Here is a 17863-nt window from a genome sequence, read left to right as displayed (position 1 = left end):
TCTACTTCACTTGGACGTCACTGCTCTGCAGGTCCACTCCAGTCTATTACTTTATGATCCGTCCTGGGATGTCTCACCCCTTTATCAGCCTCAGCCAGGCTACATTTTAGTAATTAAAGATGCACATTCCTCCTCCTCAGTGTTTACCACAGTCTACACATCACGGTGACTTTGGCAGAGGAGTTTGGATAGCTCAACCAAATCATACGATCCAAGAACACCTGCCCCACGCTGACATCACCACCCCCACCTCTCCCTCCTACGTTTCCTCTACATAAATACTTGAGTTATGCTTCTCTGTCGCCTGCTTTCACAATCACTCATTTTGACTGTTAAATATCTTGTTTGAGTATGTGCATGTGATGTATGCATGTGTACATGTTCATGTGTGTATGAGTGTATGAGTGTGCATGTATTTATGTGGGTGTCAGGGGTGATGTATACATGCTCACATGTTCACATGTATATGAGTGTACATGTATTTATGTAGGTGCCATGTGTGATGTATGCAGGTGTACATGTTCGTGTATATGGGTGTGCCAGTATTTATGTGGGTGCCAGGTTGATATATGGATGTGTACATGTTCACGTGTGTATGGGGGTACATGTATTTATGTGGGTGCCAGATGTTCCTCAATTGCTCTCCACTTTATTTTTTGAGACAGGGTCTCTCAGTGGACCTGGAGCTTGTTGATTTGGCTAGACTGGCTGGTCAGCAAGCTCCAGAGATCTTGCTACATCTGTTGCACCAGACTAGGGTCACAAGCTTGTGCCACCACGTTAGGCTTTTTCCATGGGTGGTGGGGATCCAAATTCAGGTGCTTTTGCTTGTATGGAAGGCACTCTACTGAGTCATCTCCCAGCTCTGACTCTGTTAAATATGTTTAAAAAAATATTATTTCCTGCGTATCGGTGTTTTGCCTGCCATGTCTGTCTGCAGACAGTTGTGAGACCATGTGGATGCTAGGAAGAGCAGCCAGTCTCTCCTCACCCTGATCCATCTCCCCCGCCCCTCTGTTAAATATCTTTTCAGTGTTTCTCTCACGTTCCCCGGCAGCCTCATCTCATTCTGCCTGGACTCCAGGGGGATGTGGAACCCTGTCACTCCTCCACACACTCACAGTCAGCACCCCTCCCTCTCTTGATGCCTCTGGTCCTGGGATTCATTAGGGTCAGTGTCATAAACAGCTTTGCTACCTATGCCCCCCACAAGTTTTGTCTAAAACGATAAAAGTAAATTATATCTTTGTCCTTGTAAGGTCATGATTTTTAGACAGCAATTTTTTTGTCTCTGTGTAAGAAAACATATGTTCCTCCTTCTATATATATTTGTTTCAGAATAGCTCTATTTGAAATAGAGCGTGTCCCTGCATTCCTGTTCTTTTGGATGCTGCTCTACTGCCTGGATACCTGGTTTTGCCTTCCCTGCCTGGTAAAGCTGTGCTGCCTCCCTTGTGGGCCACAACCAGTGTCACTCCCAGCAGATTCAGAGCTCTGTCCTTTCACAGCACTTTGAACATTTGAAGCAGTATCACTTACTATACTGTATCAGTAGACTGATTACTAGAGTCTCAGGAATAAACACTGTTGTGTCCTCCAGCACACAGGAAACAGTTGATAAAAGTTCTGCAAATGTGTTGGGAATGAGCAATTAGCATTAAGCTAACAAACACCTGATTAAAAATTATTTGTAATAATATTCTAACAGAAGAAAACAAACATGCATTGAGATAAATTTATATGTTAGTGATCCCCAACTTTTCTGTGTACAATGAACACAGCCTCTCAGAAACCCAGAGGAAGACATCACAAACAAGTTGGATCCTCTTCTCTACTTTTCTTTCCAGTTTTCCGTATCTCAGAGAGCAGTGAGTGCTCAATCCTTCTGGAGGCTCCACTTCGATCTATTTCATATCCAAACTCGCACAGACTGTCACTAATGCACTCCAAATGTACTCGGAATCGCCGCCACCATTTCTACTCCTACCACTCAAGTCCATGCTGGCACTGTTACTGTTACAAGTCCATTGCCTGTCTCTGTTACTTTCCAGAGAACGGTGAGCTTTTAGAAATATTTATCGGGGTGTGTGTGTCTGTGCGTGTGCTCACGCGCCATGCTGGCTCTCTCCTTCCGCCTTTCTGTGGATTCTGAGCACTGAACTCATTTCACAACAGGCTTGTGTGGCAAGTGCTTTACCTACAGAGCCATGTTGCTGGTGGACTGCAGTTACAGAAGTGTGAGTATACCTTATTCTGGTAGTCTTCTGAAAATGTGTGTCAAATCTTATTCTTCGCTTAAGATCCTCCAGTGGCTCAGCCTCATCTCTGTGAAGCGCCCCGTGAAGCCTTGCTCCAAGGTCCTGAGTCTGAGCTGCGGGACTTCTTGGCCCCCTGCCCTCCAGGTCTCACATCACATGGTCACTGTGCCTGACTGACAATACTCCATGTCTTCATCACTGTTCTCCTTGATTCTTCCAGGTACCTGTTTAAATGCCACCTCAAAGGCCCAGCACCGGTGGCCTAAGGCCCCAGTCCCTCCATGCTCTCAGCATTAAACTTGCTACTAACTTTCTCTTCCTTGTAGGATATCAGATCCACAACACCAAGGATTTGGGTCTATGCTACATTTAGTGTTGAATGGTGTCTGGGATATAGTCATCATTCATAAAAATGTGTACAAAAATAGCTAGTTTCTGATCAGTAAAACACTGAAAATTTTAGCAGTCCTAAAATAATCGGAAGTGTCATAATTACTATATAAGTCTTCTATGTACACATTTACCTTAGTAATCCACAATGAAAAGGTAGTTTATGCTGTGGGAGTAATAGACCATTGTTTCTCTCTTTTGCCCTCCCTCAGAAGAGCAGCTTAGTGGCAATTTATAGAAGATAAAAATGACTAGTTCCAAGGCCAACCTGAGTTACATGGTAAGTTCTCACCTCACATGGGCTACATGAGACCCACTTAGATAAACAAACCCCAAACCATTTTGGCAGCTGTTCCATGAAATGTAGGATATCATCTGTAAGTGTGTAAAATAGGCCAATTTTTAAACTTAAAAGATTTCTGGTGTGTACGGATGTTTTGCCTGCATATACGTCTCTCCCCACATGCATGCCGTTCCCACAGAATCTTGATGGGTTCACCAGAAAATGATCCTGCTTCAGATAACATTCCACAAATTTCCCCACTACAGCTCCAGTTATTAAAGTCAATTGATTACACTTGTTTGAAAATTATATAGGCCCAAGTCATCTTAGATATTCCTTATAGTGTACACAATCATTCATTTACTTTTTAGGGTAACTCTTAAAACACTCTATAAAGGAAAAAAATGCAGCCTTGCTGGCTCTGCACCAAGGCATTGTGGCTACTCCAGTGGTTTTCATCAGGAAGCAATTCTACCCTTTAAGGGACATTTTGCCAAGCCGGGAGACTTCAGGTTTCAGCAAATGGGGCAGAGGTGGGGGCGGGAGGGGGTGCCATTAACATCTAATAGGTGGAGGCTGCGAATGCTGCTTACAAACCTGCTGGATGGCCCACATATTCTAGGATCAACTACTGGGGGCCCAAGGTCCTTGCACCCACAGACCAGCAGGGAAACTAGGAATGGGAGACCCAACGGGTTCTCTTCTCAGTGGTCCTGTTTTCCTACCCAGAAGGCTGACAGTGGATTCTGTTAACGACCTGGTGACCTCTTTGCTACCTGTGGAGAAAGAAAGTGGGTGTGGCAGACTTCACTCACCTTTTGCTATAGAGACAGACGTCACCCAAATTCCCCAGAATGATTATCTACACTCTTCTTTCCCCAAGACTGTTATGGAGTCACACCTTAAGCTTTATTGTGCACCTGGAATTGAACCAATTGCAGTCTGGAAAGGTTTTCACAAACTGTACTGTTTTAAATATGCTGACAATGAATAGCCTGGCATCAGACTCCCAGAAGTCTCTGATCCTGGTTGATGAAGTCAATCTGCACCAGGTTTTCCTTCTCATCTTTCTCGAGGTTTGCTTTCCTGTCTGATACCTGCAGGGACCCCTCAATCACCTAACCCCAGGTGCAGGTAGGCAGGTTCCACTTACATACATCATCCCTGGACCTCTGGCTCCTGAATGGTCTCTAATGTGACTGAGACTAAGAACCACACAGGAAGTTTCTTTTTAAAAAGAAACAGAGAAAATAGATGCCTGGGTCTACTGTGAACCTAAACACCTCTGAAGGAAGAGCTACAAGTGACGCCCTGTAGACCGTTTCCTCATTGGTGTCTGTGCTGTGGCTGTGAGGTGATGGACCTGCTTCTTGGTCCTGGACTTCTCAGCCCTCCGCAGCCCCTCCAGGAGCAGGGCCGGGACTCTACCTACTCCTTGGATCAGGCTGCATCATCAGAACCTGGGCTCAGGAGAGATGTGTTTTTACTGTAATGTGTCACGTGGTTATTGTTTTTAAGAACAAAATGAAAAAGACTTTTCAAAGATGTTCTCTTCGCTGCAGCGCTGTTCTCAACACCTCCCACACCTCTCAATGACTATCCTCACCATGAATGAAGAGATGTCTTCTCAAGCAATTGCTTTTTGTTTGTTAACAAAAATGGTAAAAATTCTAAACTGACTTTGACTTTTCTCTTTTCTTTTTGTTTTTTTGAGACAGGGTTTCTCTGTGTAGCCCTGGCTGTCCTGGAACTCGCTCTGTAGACCAGGCTGGCCTCAAACTCAGAGATCCACCTGCCTCTGCCTCCAGAGTGCTGGGATTGAAGGTGTAAGCACCACTACCCAGCGGACTTTCCTCTTTGACTACAAGGACAAAATTGACAGGTTGGTGGCAATATGCAGTGAATGAAGGTGGCTATTTTCTGTTTTTATTAGAGCAGATTTTGTGGTTCCTGCTGTAATACTTTTCCTCATCACTATGAAAGGCTTCAAATCCACAGTGCAACAAGAGAGGCAATACACGGGTGCTTCTGCAAAGCTCACCTCACAACGTACAAGCAAGTACCATCTCAAGACAGCATTTTGAAATTCGAGGTGGGAGACGATCAGTCAGTAAAGCGCTCACTGTGCAGACACCAAGGTCTGAGTTTGGGTCCCCGGAACACACACTGGAACACTAGGCACGGTGTCACAGAGCTTCAGTCTCAGTGCTGGGAAGACGGGGACAGGCAGGTCTCTGGAGCTCCATGGTAAACCAGTCTAGCCAAACTGGCAAGCTCCAGGACAGTGAGAGACCCTACCTCAAAAAATACTGTGGAGAGCAACTGAGGAAGACACCGGATATTGACCTCTAGCACACATATGTATGTCTCTGTACACAGTAACCACACACACAAACACATTAAAGTCCCAATAAAAAAATTACCTGCACTATTATTCATGTTTTGTTTTCAGAAATAGTAACAGTATCTTTTTCTCACCCTGAAAACATTATACACTAAAATGGACAGTTAAAAATGCTTCTCCCAGGACTGAAGAAATGGCTCAGTGGTTAAAAGCGCTTGCTGCTCTTGCAGAGGACATGGGTTTAGTTCCTAGTACCTATATCAGGCAGCTCCCAACTACTTGTGACTCCAGTTTCAGGGAACCTGACACCCTCTGGCCTTTGTGGTCCCCTACACACATGTGGTGCATATGAATGCACACAGGCATACACACATATACATTAAAAGAATCTTAAAAACAAGCTGGTCTTTGTGTCTTTCACATCATGCATCCCAATGCCACCCATCTCCTGTCCCCTCGAATCTGCCCTCTGCCCCTGCAACCTCCCCCCAATAAAACAAAATAAAATTTAAGATAAAAAAGGGGAAAAAAGGAAGAAAGGGAAAACCTCGTCGTGGAAGCTGCAGTGTGACACAGTGAGTCTCGCGGTAAACCCCTTTATCCACACATCTTTACATGCAGCTGTTCGTGGCAAAGAATCATTGGTTTGTTGCAGGCCCCAGGTCTCTGCTACACTCCTGACCCTGAGCCCTCACTGGGACTCTCCCTGGACATCCTGTTGCTGCCCTGTGTCGTAGAGATCCTGTAGCCCAGGGTCTGCAGAACCGCCCCTCCCTGTCTGTGCTCCCCCAGATCACAGGTGGGGTGGAAGTTGGGGTGGGCCAATACTTAACCCTGGTTCTGGGGAGCTGGTCAGCCCACCTGCTCTCCCTTGTCCTCACCACCAGCATTGCCCTGGCTAGTTCACCCCTTGTAGCCATGAGCAAGGGGCGGGGCCCTTCCTCTGCTTTCCTGTCCTCAGGGTTGGTTCTCCCACCCCTATCTCTCCCTACCCCATGCTGTCACATGACATAAGAGGAATGCAGACAGACAGCTCTCCCACCTGCCTCAGGTGTCAATGGGGAGAAATCTCTCCCCTACCCATGCCTGTGGTACACGTCTTTAATCCCAGCACTCAGGAGGCAGAGGCAGGCAGATCTCTGAGTTCAAGGCCAGCCTGATCTACAAGTGGAGTTCCAGGACAGCCAGGCTTACACAGAGAAACACTGTCTTGAGAAAACAAAATAAAACCTTAAAAAAAAAAAAAAAAAAAAAAGAGTTAAAAAGTGCTTCTCTTGGGCTGGCAAGATGGTTCATCAGGTAAAGGCAGTTTCCATGCAAACCTTGTAACTGAAATTCAATCCCCAAACCCATGCAAAAGTGGACAGAGAGAACCTACCCCACAAAGTTGTCCTCTGGTCTACACAGGCACATGGGGCACACGTGTACCTACCCACACATTACGTACACACACACTCCAATACAAATCCTACAAATGCCTGTCCTATAAAACATCACTGTATGAACTCATGTAACTGAGGATAACCTTAACTCTGGGCCTCTAACCCCCCTGTCTTCACCCCGCAGCACTGGACCACATCTGGATCTAGTTGGTGTGGGGTTGGTCCATGGACTTTGTTCATGTCAGGCAAGCATTCTACCAACAGTGCTACAGCTGCTTTCCCCAAAATTTGTTCTTAAACGTTTTCATAAGAGCTTGAGATGCAGATCTGTTTAATTATAAGTAGAATGTGGTATTATACTTAAACCTATCAGCAACTAAGTGCTATAAAAATGCATACTTATGGAGTCAAATTTCATTATTGCATAAAAACATATTTATTTATTTATTTTTGGTCTTTCCAAGACAGGATTTCTCTGTGTTGTTTTGGTGCCTGTCCTGGATCTCGCTCTGTAGACCAGGCTGGCCTTGAACTCACAGAGATCCGCCTGGCTCTGCCTCCCAAGTGGTGGGATTAAAGGCGTGCACCACCACCGTCCGGCTTGCATAAAAACTTTTAAAGCTATGTACCACAATTGAAGCTTCATTTATGCATACTATTACTGCAGCAAATTTAACTATCAATTAGAACACAGAATATGGTGTCTTTGCCTTTAAAGTTATAAAATACAAGATCACTTACATTCAACATTCTCTGGAAATTTCCTGTGGATCTCTTTGTAAGTATCTAATGCCTTTTGGTAGTTACCTGTAAGTAAAGAGAGAGGAAAATGTAATAATAGCTAGCTATATAAAGTTATATAAATCTTACTAAATTTAATAAAATTTTTGATTCGAATCCAAAGCATTGGCATACTTTAATGCTTTAGTAGAAAACATTCATGTTTGCACAAGCAAATATGTATTATTCTTGAGTAATTTCTGGGAGGAAAAAATATATATATAATGTGGGTGTGGTGTTTCATGCCTGTACCCTCCGCACTCAGGAAGCAGAGGAAGGACCTCTGTTGAGTAGAGACCAGCCTGACTACAGAGAGTTTCAGGCCACACAGTAAGACTGGGCTTCAAAAGCAAAACAAAAAATAAATGAATAAACAAACAAAATTGAAAAAAGGTTAGAGTGGAAGGAAATGGTTGAAATTCAGTTTCCACTTCTCAGCAGAAATAATTCAGTGGCTAATGTTTAGATCATTTAGAGCTTGGGGTGTGACTCGTGGTCCTGTGCAAATGAATGGCACCTCTCAGTCAAACTTTCCATGTGACAGGGCCACGGTAGTGGTAAAGAGTGGGCCCTTCACTACTTTAGGACCAGACTAAGTTTGTAATGTATGTCCCAGCCATTCTGAAGACACTGACAGCTATCAGGAAACCTCCCACTCAAGCAGGTGAACTCGGACCACCTCAGCTTGTGCTTCCTGGGGCGGGGGGGTGGGGGTGGGTGGGGGGTGGTCAGGACTGTCTTTCCTGGCATTTTTATGGTCTAAGGAGGGTTTATAACTTGTTAACCCTGACCTCTTGGGTGGCTCCCCAGCAGTTAAGCTGCAGGCATCTCTTCAGGACAGAAGTGCACATCTCTGTACCTAGTGACCTTTGTTGTAAATAATACAGTTCCCGATGTCACAGTTTTGAATTAAGAATCACTCGGGCAAAATATGGAAATAGAAACTAATATAAAAAGGATATTTTGTGGTTAACATGTAACCCGTTTTTAGGAGAGTCACTGGACTGTCTGCAGGCTAGGGTGTACTCAGCAGTAGAGTGTTTGAGCTTCAATTCAAAGCCAGTGCTAGGCCCCCGCCCTTGCCTCAAACAAACACAAAACACCCCTGCTTGGGAAGCATGACCTTTTCTGTATGACTAATTCTGTAGTAATTATTATGTTTTTTAGATGACATGCTTCAATTATGTGTAGTTATTTAGAAAGCTCATGTTTAATAAACACTCAACTGGAGCACATTTACACGCATAACTCCTAAATAAGAAATGAAGAAAGTCAAAACACTTACCACTTCTTCTGAAACAGCTAGCCACCATCAGCTGCCATTTCACCTGTGTGGGTCTAGAAGAGAAAGAAATTAGAGACGAAACAAAAACAATGAGACAGTGAAATGTCTTTCTACCTCTATTTCCTTTTAAGACCTCAGACCTTTTGTTTATTTAACCTTTATTAGTAATATACAGGCTCACAAATTTAGAACATAAAAATATTTGATCTTGTGTTAGAACAAGCAGGCTTTAATCAAAAGAGAGGCAACGAGAACTCTATTTACGCCCCTCACCTTCAACAAGAAATCACATTCTTTTCTAAAGTTATTACTGCAAACATCCAAGACAGGCACGGGGTGCATGCTTGTACTCTCAGCACGCACAGGAGGCTGAGACAGGAGGATTGCTGATTTTGAAGCCACCCTTGGCTATGTAGTGAGTTCTGGGCTGGGCTGGGTCACAGTGGGAAATCCTGTCTCCACCCCCACCTCCAGATCTGAGTCAGGAACAGCCCAGGGAACTGTTTCATGCTCCCTGCCCTCAAATCTCCCTTGCGCTTCTTCCCCAGGGGCTTCCAGATGCCTTCCAACTCTAAGCTAGTTCGATGGCAAGCCTACCAGCTCTGGGGTTGGACACATCTAGGCTTCATCTCAGCACTGCTGTGTGTCAAGTTCTTAATTTTAAGCACACTGCCACACACCTACCCACTGCAATCTAAATAAAATACATAGTTAACTGTATTACTTTCCCCTGGAAACCAGTCACCGACTCCACCCACATGTTACACTCAGGGTCCTAACCCAGGTTCCCCACCGTCCAGGCCCCGTCTGCCTCTCCAGTTCTCTTCGACAGGCCTTGTTGAGGCTTCAGCTTCAGCAAACCCAGGCAGGAGCATGGCTGCACGGCTGGACTCCAGGTCACATGCACTCCCTCTGTGAGAAGGCCCGCCCAGCCTCTGCCATCCTACACAACCTGCGGTCTACTGCTCTAGACCAGCTCCTGGCACCACCTCCCAGCAGGCACTACCACAGGGTTGTTACTCTTGTCTCTGAATACCACGGTCACCCTCCTCTTCACACGGGACCATATCCGACTCCCCAGGCTGTTAGCTGAGGGACAGGATACGACCCACTTTCACTCCTTTCCACGCCTGTCTAGGAGCCGCGCTGCTGGGTCCTACGGCGAGTCTAAGTGTCCCTTTCTGATGAACTGCAAACCATGCACACAAGACAGCATTGTGTTTTCTCACTAGCCATGTGCAAAAACTCCTGTTTTTCCACATCCTCGTCAACACTTAGTTATCCAACCCCCAAGTTATACTCTGCCTTTTTTATTTACTTTTTTGTTTTTTAGCCCAGCCTAAAAAAATTATTTTTAAAAATGTATTCTTTGAGCCAGGCATGGTGGCATACATCTTTAATCCCAACACTAGGGAGGCAGAGGCTGGCAGATCTCTGATTTTGAGGCCAGCCTGGTCTACATACTGAGTTTCAGGACAGCCAGGGCAACATAATAAGACTATATTTTTATTCTTTGAGAATTTCATACATGTATACAATGAAATATGATGATACTGATCCCCAATTTCCCCCTCCACTGTCCCAGGGCACCCCTTCAACAATCCCACTCCTAGTTCCTATCTTCCTTTCAAATAACTCACGCAGTCTAATTCTGCTGCCCATGTGTGCATGTGTGCGACTCGCACTCCCCAATGCCAGATGCGGCCAAGCATCTCTGCATGTGTTTATCAGCAATCCACACCATCTTAAAAAATGTGCTCAAAATCTTTGCTCATTTTTGTTACTGTCAAGTTGCAGTGGCTCTTTATACATCTTCAGTAATGACCTACTCTGAGGCTTCCTTCTGTACTCTTCTGTGTTAAGCAGAAGACTGAAAACTTGATTAAGTCTAATGGTCTATTTCTGTGTTCTGGTGTCATTTCTAAGAGTTTTTGCCACATTCAATGGCATGAACAATTTCCACCGAGGGCTTTTATGAGTTTTTTTTTTTTTATTTTATGTACATTGGTGTTTTGCCTGCATGTATGTCTGTGTGAGGGTGTAGGATCCCCTGGAACAGGAGGTACAGACAGTTGTGAGCTGCCATGTGGGTTCGGGGAATTGAACTTGGTTTCTCTGGAAGAGCAGCCAGTGCTCTTAACTGCTAAGCCATCTCTCCAGCCCTCTCTTGTGGGTGTTTTATAGTTTTTAGTCTTACATTTATTTGGGTCTTTAATCCACTTGAAGTGAATTTTTGTATATGGGGTAAACTAAGGGTTCAATTTTCTGTGGTTGTTGTTTTTGAGATGAAGGACTGATTTGTAGCCCAGATTGTCCTTGAACTCTCAATCTTCCTGCCTTAGCTACAGAGTAACTGGGATTACTGGTGTGTACCATCGGTTGGTTTCAAGGTTTATTTTTCTGCATGTAAATATCTAGTTTGTCAAACGTTTGTAGTTGAAGACTGTCCTTCCTCCATTGAATGGTTTTGCTACCTTTATAGGAAATCAACTTCCATGTATGGGAAGGGTTACTCTGGGGTGCTAGCGGCTATTCTCGTATCTGTCTTTCTAGCCCCTTTTAGTACCACACTATTTTGATTATGGTTGTATGCAAGCACATTCTGAAAATAGGAGTTCTGAATTTTCCAACTTCATTCCTCTTTGGGTAGAGATTCTATATGATTATTAGGTGGATTTTCTATGTCTGTAAAATTTTGATAGGGAGAGCCTTGACTTTAAGGTCACTCTGCTTGGTATTGCTAACAACCCTAGTCTTCTAATCCATGCACTTGGTGTCTTTCCATTTGTTTATGTACTTAATCTCTTTCAGGAGTGAGTCATGGCTTTAAGCACATGCTTTTTAGCTAATACAATTAAATGAATTCTTGGTTACCTTATTCTTTTTAATGCTGTTATAAATGATACTTTTATTTTTATTTTTATTTTTTTACTAATTTCATAGTTATTCTTTTTGGATTGTTTATTACAAGTCTACATAAATACAAAAATATTTTATGTGACTTTACATCCTACAATTTTACTAAATTCTTTTATTATATTTCAATTTTGTGCATATATTTCTCAGAGATTTTGGTTATCTTTACAATCAGAGATTTCAGGATTTTATATATACCATCTACTGTCTTCTGGACTTCAAGGTTTCTGCTGAGGACTCTGTGTAGCAGGAATCTTAAAAGTTCTTCTAAAATCAAACCCGAGGTCAGTTATTGGGGTCCATGCTGGTAGATCAGAGAGACAGAACAAGCTACAGCTATCTCACCTTGCCAGTTCCTCAGCTGGTCCTGTTTCCTCAGACTGGAAGCTTCTGTGTCCTCATCCCAATGGCTCTCACCTGAACTGCTGCTTAAAAGCCTGAATGCTGAACCAGCCAAATGCTGAACCAGCCAAACGCCTCTAGTTTCTGGTCCTCACGCCTTATATATCTTTCTACTTTCTACCACCACTCCCTGGGATTAAAGGCTGGTTTTCTGGGATTAAAGGTGTGTGTCACCATGCTTGGCTATTTTCAATGTGGCCTTGTACTCACAGAGATCCAGAGGGATTTCTATCTCTGGAATGCTAGGATTAAAGGTGTGAGTGCCACCATTTTCTAGCTTTTATATCTAGTGGCTGTCTGTTCTCTGACCCCAGATAAATTTATTAGAGTACACAATATTTTGGGGAACACAATACCACCACAACTCTGCTTAATCTTATCCAGCACCCCTTGTATGTGAGGACACTTCCTTTTGATGCTCTAAAGACTTTCTCAACAGTGTGGCTAAGACTTTCTTAACAGTGTGGCTAAAGTGTCTCATGGGGTCCCTTGGGTTTTTCCCACTTGGAGTTCACTGAGCTCTGCAGACTCACAGATCCACAACCTTCCTCAACTGTGGGAAATGCTGGCCACAGTGAGTTTCAGCAGTTTCTCTGCTCTGTTCTCTTCCTCTCTTGGAGCTCCCACAGTGCATACACTGGTCCTCAGATGGCGTTTTATCATAGTAATCATGATGAACATATTAAATAACATTCTCCAAAACTGCTAAACAATAGAATTGCATTGAATAATGGACCAATAGGAGTAGAATTTCTTTTCTTTTCCTTTTTCCTTCATTCCTTTTCTTTCTTTCTTTTTTTGAAACAGGTTTTCACACTGTATCACAAAGAGGTTGGCTTTGAACTTGTGGAAAATCTCCTGCCTCAGCTCTCAAGCACTGGGATTACAGATGTGAGTGACTATAATCAGTTGGGGCTAGTATTCCTTAATATTTTAAGATGTAATTTATAGATATACAGAAAATATAAAACAAAAGTATAGGCTTAAACAAGTAAGAAACAGTAGATCACTAAGAACCACAAAAATATAGGTGATACAACCAGGAGAGACGTTTCTATCATAGGTGTCACTAGAAGAAATTAAACTGAATTAAATCATTTGCCAGTTCTCTATAATATGTAAGCAGTTATATGACAGAAGAATGAACAGTCCCACTCCTTAAGTGCTTATGTTCTTATGACAGAGGCAGACTTTATACAGCAATAACCTTAGCATGTAGTATCTACAATAATTATGTATCAGTTGAAAATAAGTTTTTTTTTGTTTTGGTATTTTTGAGACAGGGTTTCTCTGTGTAGCTTTGGCTGTCCTGGAACTTGCTTTGTAGACCAGGCTGGCCTTGAACTCCGAGATCCACCTGCCTCTGCCTCCTGAGTGCTTGGATTAAAGGCGTGTGCCATCATGCCTGGCAAAAATAAAAAACGTATTTTAGAGCGGGCATTGGTGGCACACGCCTTTAATCCCAGAACTTGGGAGGCAGAGCCAGGCAGATCTCTGTGAGTTCAAAGCCAGCCTGGACTATGGAGTGAGTTCCAGGAAAGGCGCAAAGCTACACAGAGAAACCCTGTCTTGAAAAACCAAACAAACAAACAAACAAACAAACAAACAAACAAAGTATTTTAAAAATGATTTAACATATCAGAAAAGAAATTATTGTGTACAGTACAGTAAATACATGATCAAAAATATAGAGGAAATGTAATTAATGTATACTGAATGCCTGTCACTAAAAACACATAAGACCAGAAGCAAATGAAGGTAGAGAGAGAAAAGCAGGGAGAGAAGTGTAGAGGGACTTCACATGAAAGACCCCCATTTTCAGGGAAACTCAGGTGTAAAACAAGGAGAGGAACTGAGGAGCCTGGAAGGCTGAGGAGACAAGGGAGCACCGAGACTAAGGAGCAGTGCCGGCCTGACAGACGCAGATGACGGCATCCATTACCAGGTCACGTCGTTTAAACTTCTGCACAGCTGTCCCCAATGGAACAAATGGCTGCATTAACCCAAAAACAAAACTTTGGGAGAGCAGACAGGCCAGCAAAACAAGAGAGAAAATGGAACTGAGGAACCAGCAAGAAACGGAATAGATATGACCAAGCAGGCATTCCAGAAAGGCCATGATCAGAACTGAAGCCAGGGGGAGGCTGAGATGAAAAGAGCAAGGTTCAATATACAGCAACCAATACGACTTCCTTCTGTGAAGACTCTTCTAGTAATAAAACTGTCCTAAGACTTAGAAAGTCACTTTCTGATTTGTAAATAAACACTACTTGTTCACTGAGGTTCAGGTGAGGAAAACAACAAAGTATACCATAAAAGGTATTTAAAGTTCTTGTGCAAAGGAAAATATATCTGTCACAATAGAGACAAAGTAAAATGAAAAAAATACAAGAAAATGAAAACAACTCATTAAAATATTTTCATGAATTTATTAGGCTTATCAAATACTAATTTTTTAGGGATAAAAAACAGTCTCAATGCAAGACATTAACTAAATATAAAACAGTTACTTACTGTATAAGAGATGCTCTTTCAAAGTACTGAATAGCTTTTTCACAGAACTGGGTATCAATGTAATAAGCTCCAAGCCACTCAATGACCTCAATATTAGAAGGGAAATACCTGTATGACTAGAGAAAACACAGAAGGTGACAACATAACTTCAGAAGCAGTACAGAATATACGTGATTACTTTACCTGTTGAATGGATTTATTTATAAAAAGTATGAAGTATCAAGATAACTTTGCAAGTTCTAAAACGATACAAGACTTAGAAAATGTAGGTATACTTGACAGTTTTCAGTTATGTACGATGTGAGTTATATTAAATATTTAAAAGAATCAGGAGATGCAAAGTATGGTTTAAGAAAAATGAGTTAGTATTTTTCATTTTAACTAAAACGAATCAAAACTATAGTTTAATAATATTTTATTTTAACAACTCATTATTAGTTTTAAACCAATAATCCTTTCTAGAATTCTAGGGCCTGTTCCCTTGAAATCCACAAACCGTCAGAAATTAGAAGGAAAGTGAGACCACACACCCACCTCATAGTAATACTGGAACGCCTGGGACTTATCCCCCTCACTGTCGTATAGTTCTCCTAGTTTAGACAGAGCTTGGGAGTCAGTCGGCACCACGCTGATCAACTGCATCAGCCACTCAATGGCTTGATTGGGATCTTCCATTAGCTCATATCTTGGGCAACGTCAGTTAAGATTCAGTCACCGATAAGCAAACTTGGAAATATTACAATGATAATGCTTCCTCAGGAACACGCTGTCTGCAGTGTAGTTCTAGCCCTCTCCAGGAGGAGGGAAATGGGGCAGTGCGGCCACTGACACCTTGGTTCTCTCTAGTCTACTCCCCTTTAGCTTTTCTTCAGCTGTCTCCCTCCACTCAGACAAGCAGACATGTGTCAATGTTTTAATGCCCCTCATTGTATTGGAAAAGCACCTTGACTTCTCTCATTTTGATAAACTTTGACTACAACATTGGAGGAGAGCTAAAGTGTAAGTAAGTTTTCATATACTGTCACCTTGATATGTTCCATGTCAATGTTTAGGAAAAGGATAGGTATACCATTAATAACTTGAAGTACTATCTATTCTAGATGCAGATTTAAACTTTTTTCCACAAAATTTTGGAGCAGAAAGCAGCATAGTTATCTTATATATTTATTATTACAGTGTTTTTGCAGAGCTGGAAATGGAACAAGGACCAAATGTCTAGCAGAATCACTCAAAGCACTGCCCAGGAATGCTGGAACTTTTGCTCAGTGACCTCAGCTCTCTTAACCTCAGCACAGTAAAGAAACTGTCTTCTTGCATTTTTCTTACGTGTTTTCCCTAATTAAAGTACAAGCTGAAGGACAGGGCACTTTCCCTCTGTAGTTTCCTGTAGCACCTAGTAAGTCCTCTGCATATGCACACGCACTCTGTTCGTATCAACATTTGTTGACTATTACCTACTTACAGCTGATGTGGAATGGAATGAACATCCCCCAACCCCAGGTCTGCTTAGCAAGAAGTCGCCTGTGCTGTGATACCACAAGGAAAAAACAAGGAAGTTTATTCAGAGTCTCAAATTCATCAACTAACTACTGCCCAGTCACTAACTAGGCCCCAGCAGAGTCATGATGTTTAGTTTCAGGAAAAATGGATAAAATTATACCTCCTGGGGTGCAGCTCAATGATAGAGCATTTACCCAGCAAGAGCAAGGCCCTACGTTCTATCTTCAGCACTGCTTGAAACACAATAATAAACACAAAGAATAAAAGGAATAACTATAATGCTATCAGCTCTAAAAATTTATGAAAAAAATTAAAAAATACCTATCCAAAGTAGATTGGATAGTACTTAGTTTAATAATATGCCTCACCTTTCTCTAACTATATTACCTGAAACATATCAGGGTAACAGTATATGGAAACCTAAACATTAGCTCTTCCCAATGGTGTGGTCAAAGTTCATCAAAATGAGAAAAGTCAAAGTACTTTCCAATCAGTGAGAGGCATTAAAACATTCACACGTCTGCTTTTCTAACCATGAGAGGGAAAACAAAGGGCCCTCAGTGTCGTAGAGGCTGACATGGCAGCAATACCTTATAGTACTGCATGCAGAGATCCAAACACAGGATCTAACCCTGCACACACAGCACACACCGGCATGGGTGCTGATGAGTGCTGCATGCAGAGATCCAAACACAGGATCTAACCCTGCACACACAGGACACACTGGCATGAGTGCTGATGAGTGCTGCATGCAGAGATCCAAACACAGGATCTAACCCTGCACACACAGCACACACCGGCATGAGTGCTGATGAGTGCTGCATGCAGAGATCCAAACACAGGATCTAACCCTGCACACACAGGACACACTGGCATGAGTGCTGATGAGTGCTGCATGCAGAGATCCAAACACAGGATCTAACCCTGCACACACAGGACACACCGGCATGAGAGCTGATGAACGAGGCCACACAGTACTGAAGACTTCTGAGGATAACAGTTTTCAGAGAGCTAGCTTCACTATATCTACACACCAGCTAAAATTAATTCATTACCTAAACTCAACAGTACTAATTAGTCACAAATTTTCAATATCCTACATGAACTTTCTAAACAAAATCAGAATTAGTACAATGATCTAAAGTATCTAACTTTCACTCAAAGATTATGTGTTCAAAATATCCTCAAATCCTTCAATTAGTTTTTTTAAAATGAAAATTAACAACTATTTTAAACTAATTCTTCTTAGGATGCAAATGATCTTTTACCAACTGAACTATTTTCAGCAGGTTAATCTGTTATATTATCCTCATCAATTATCTCCATGGTTAATATTATTTAATAATTAATATTCAATTTCCTACTGAGGGGATTAATAATGTCCTTAAGTTTTTAAGTGAGATACACATTTGCTATCTGGCAAAGAACTTGAGCGCTGTTCCGAAGGATTGCATGCAGTTTCAGGAAGGAGTCCAGGGCTTCATCCAGACGGTTTAGCTTCTTATAGGTGAGGCCTTGAGAAGAGAGAAAGTGCATCACAGGCATCATTGTACTCAAGGCAACGGGTAACTATTTAAACCTATGCGAAATCATCCAGAGAAGAAAACGACAATGAACTGAGCAGTTTTAGAAAACAATAAGGGCTGGAATTTCTCCAAGCAGACATTAGACAAGCTACAGACAGCTCCAGTGATTTTTAAAGTGTGTGTGTTGGGGGGGTGGGGGGGTGCAGGACATCAAGGACATCAGACAGAAACCAACAAACAGACTCAAAGGATGGGATAAGTACTTCAGATATGGATCCAGCTG

At 42.5% G+C, this 17863-nt stretch overlaps 1 protein-coding gene across 2 annotated transcripts in view; it reads right to left on the bottom strand.

Moving 5' to 3' along the window:
- Nucleotides 1-17863, bottom strand: part of Ift88 (intraflagellar transport 88) — a 106759-nt gene that overhangs the window by 32486 nt on the left and 56410 nt on the right. For both annotated transcript variants that reach the window (XM_076545090.1, XM_076545089.1), the window contains exons 18-22: nucleotides 17460-17568; nucleotides 15089-15239; nucleotides 14555-14670; nucleotides 8723-8775; nucleotides 7399-7464 (exon numbers count right to left, since the gene is read on the bottom strand). In XM_076545090.1, coding sequence (XP_076401205.1) covers nucleotides 7399-7464; nucleotides 8723-8775; nucleotides 14555-14670; nucleotides 15089-15239; nucleotides 17460-17568 — 495 coding nt within the window. The remainder of the gene's footprint in view (nucleotides 1-7398; nucleotides 7465-8722; nucleotides 8776-14554; nucleotides 14671-15088; nucleotides 15240-17459; nucleotides 17569-17863) is intronic.

The sequence above is a fragment of the Peromyscus maniculatus genome, chromosome 9 (assembly GCF_049852395.1).
Source record: "Peromyscus maniculatus bairdii isolate BWxNUB_F1_BW_parent chromosome 9, HU_Pman_BW_mat_3.1, whole genome shotgun sequence".
NCBI classification, from domain to species: Eukaryota; Metazoa; Chordata; class Mammalia; order Rodentia; family Cricetidae; genus Peromyscus; species Peromyscus maniculatus.
This window is presented reverse-complemented; position numbering and strand designations above follow the sequence as displayed.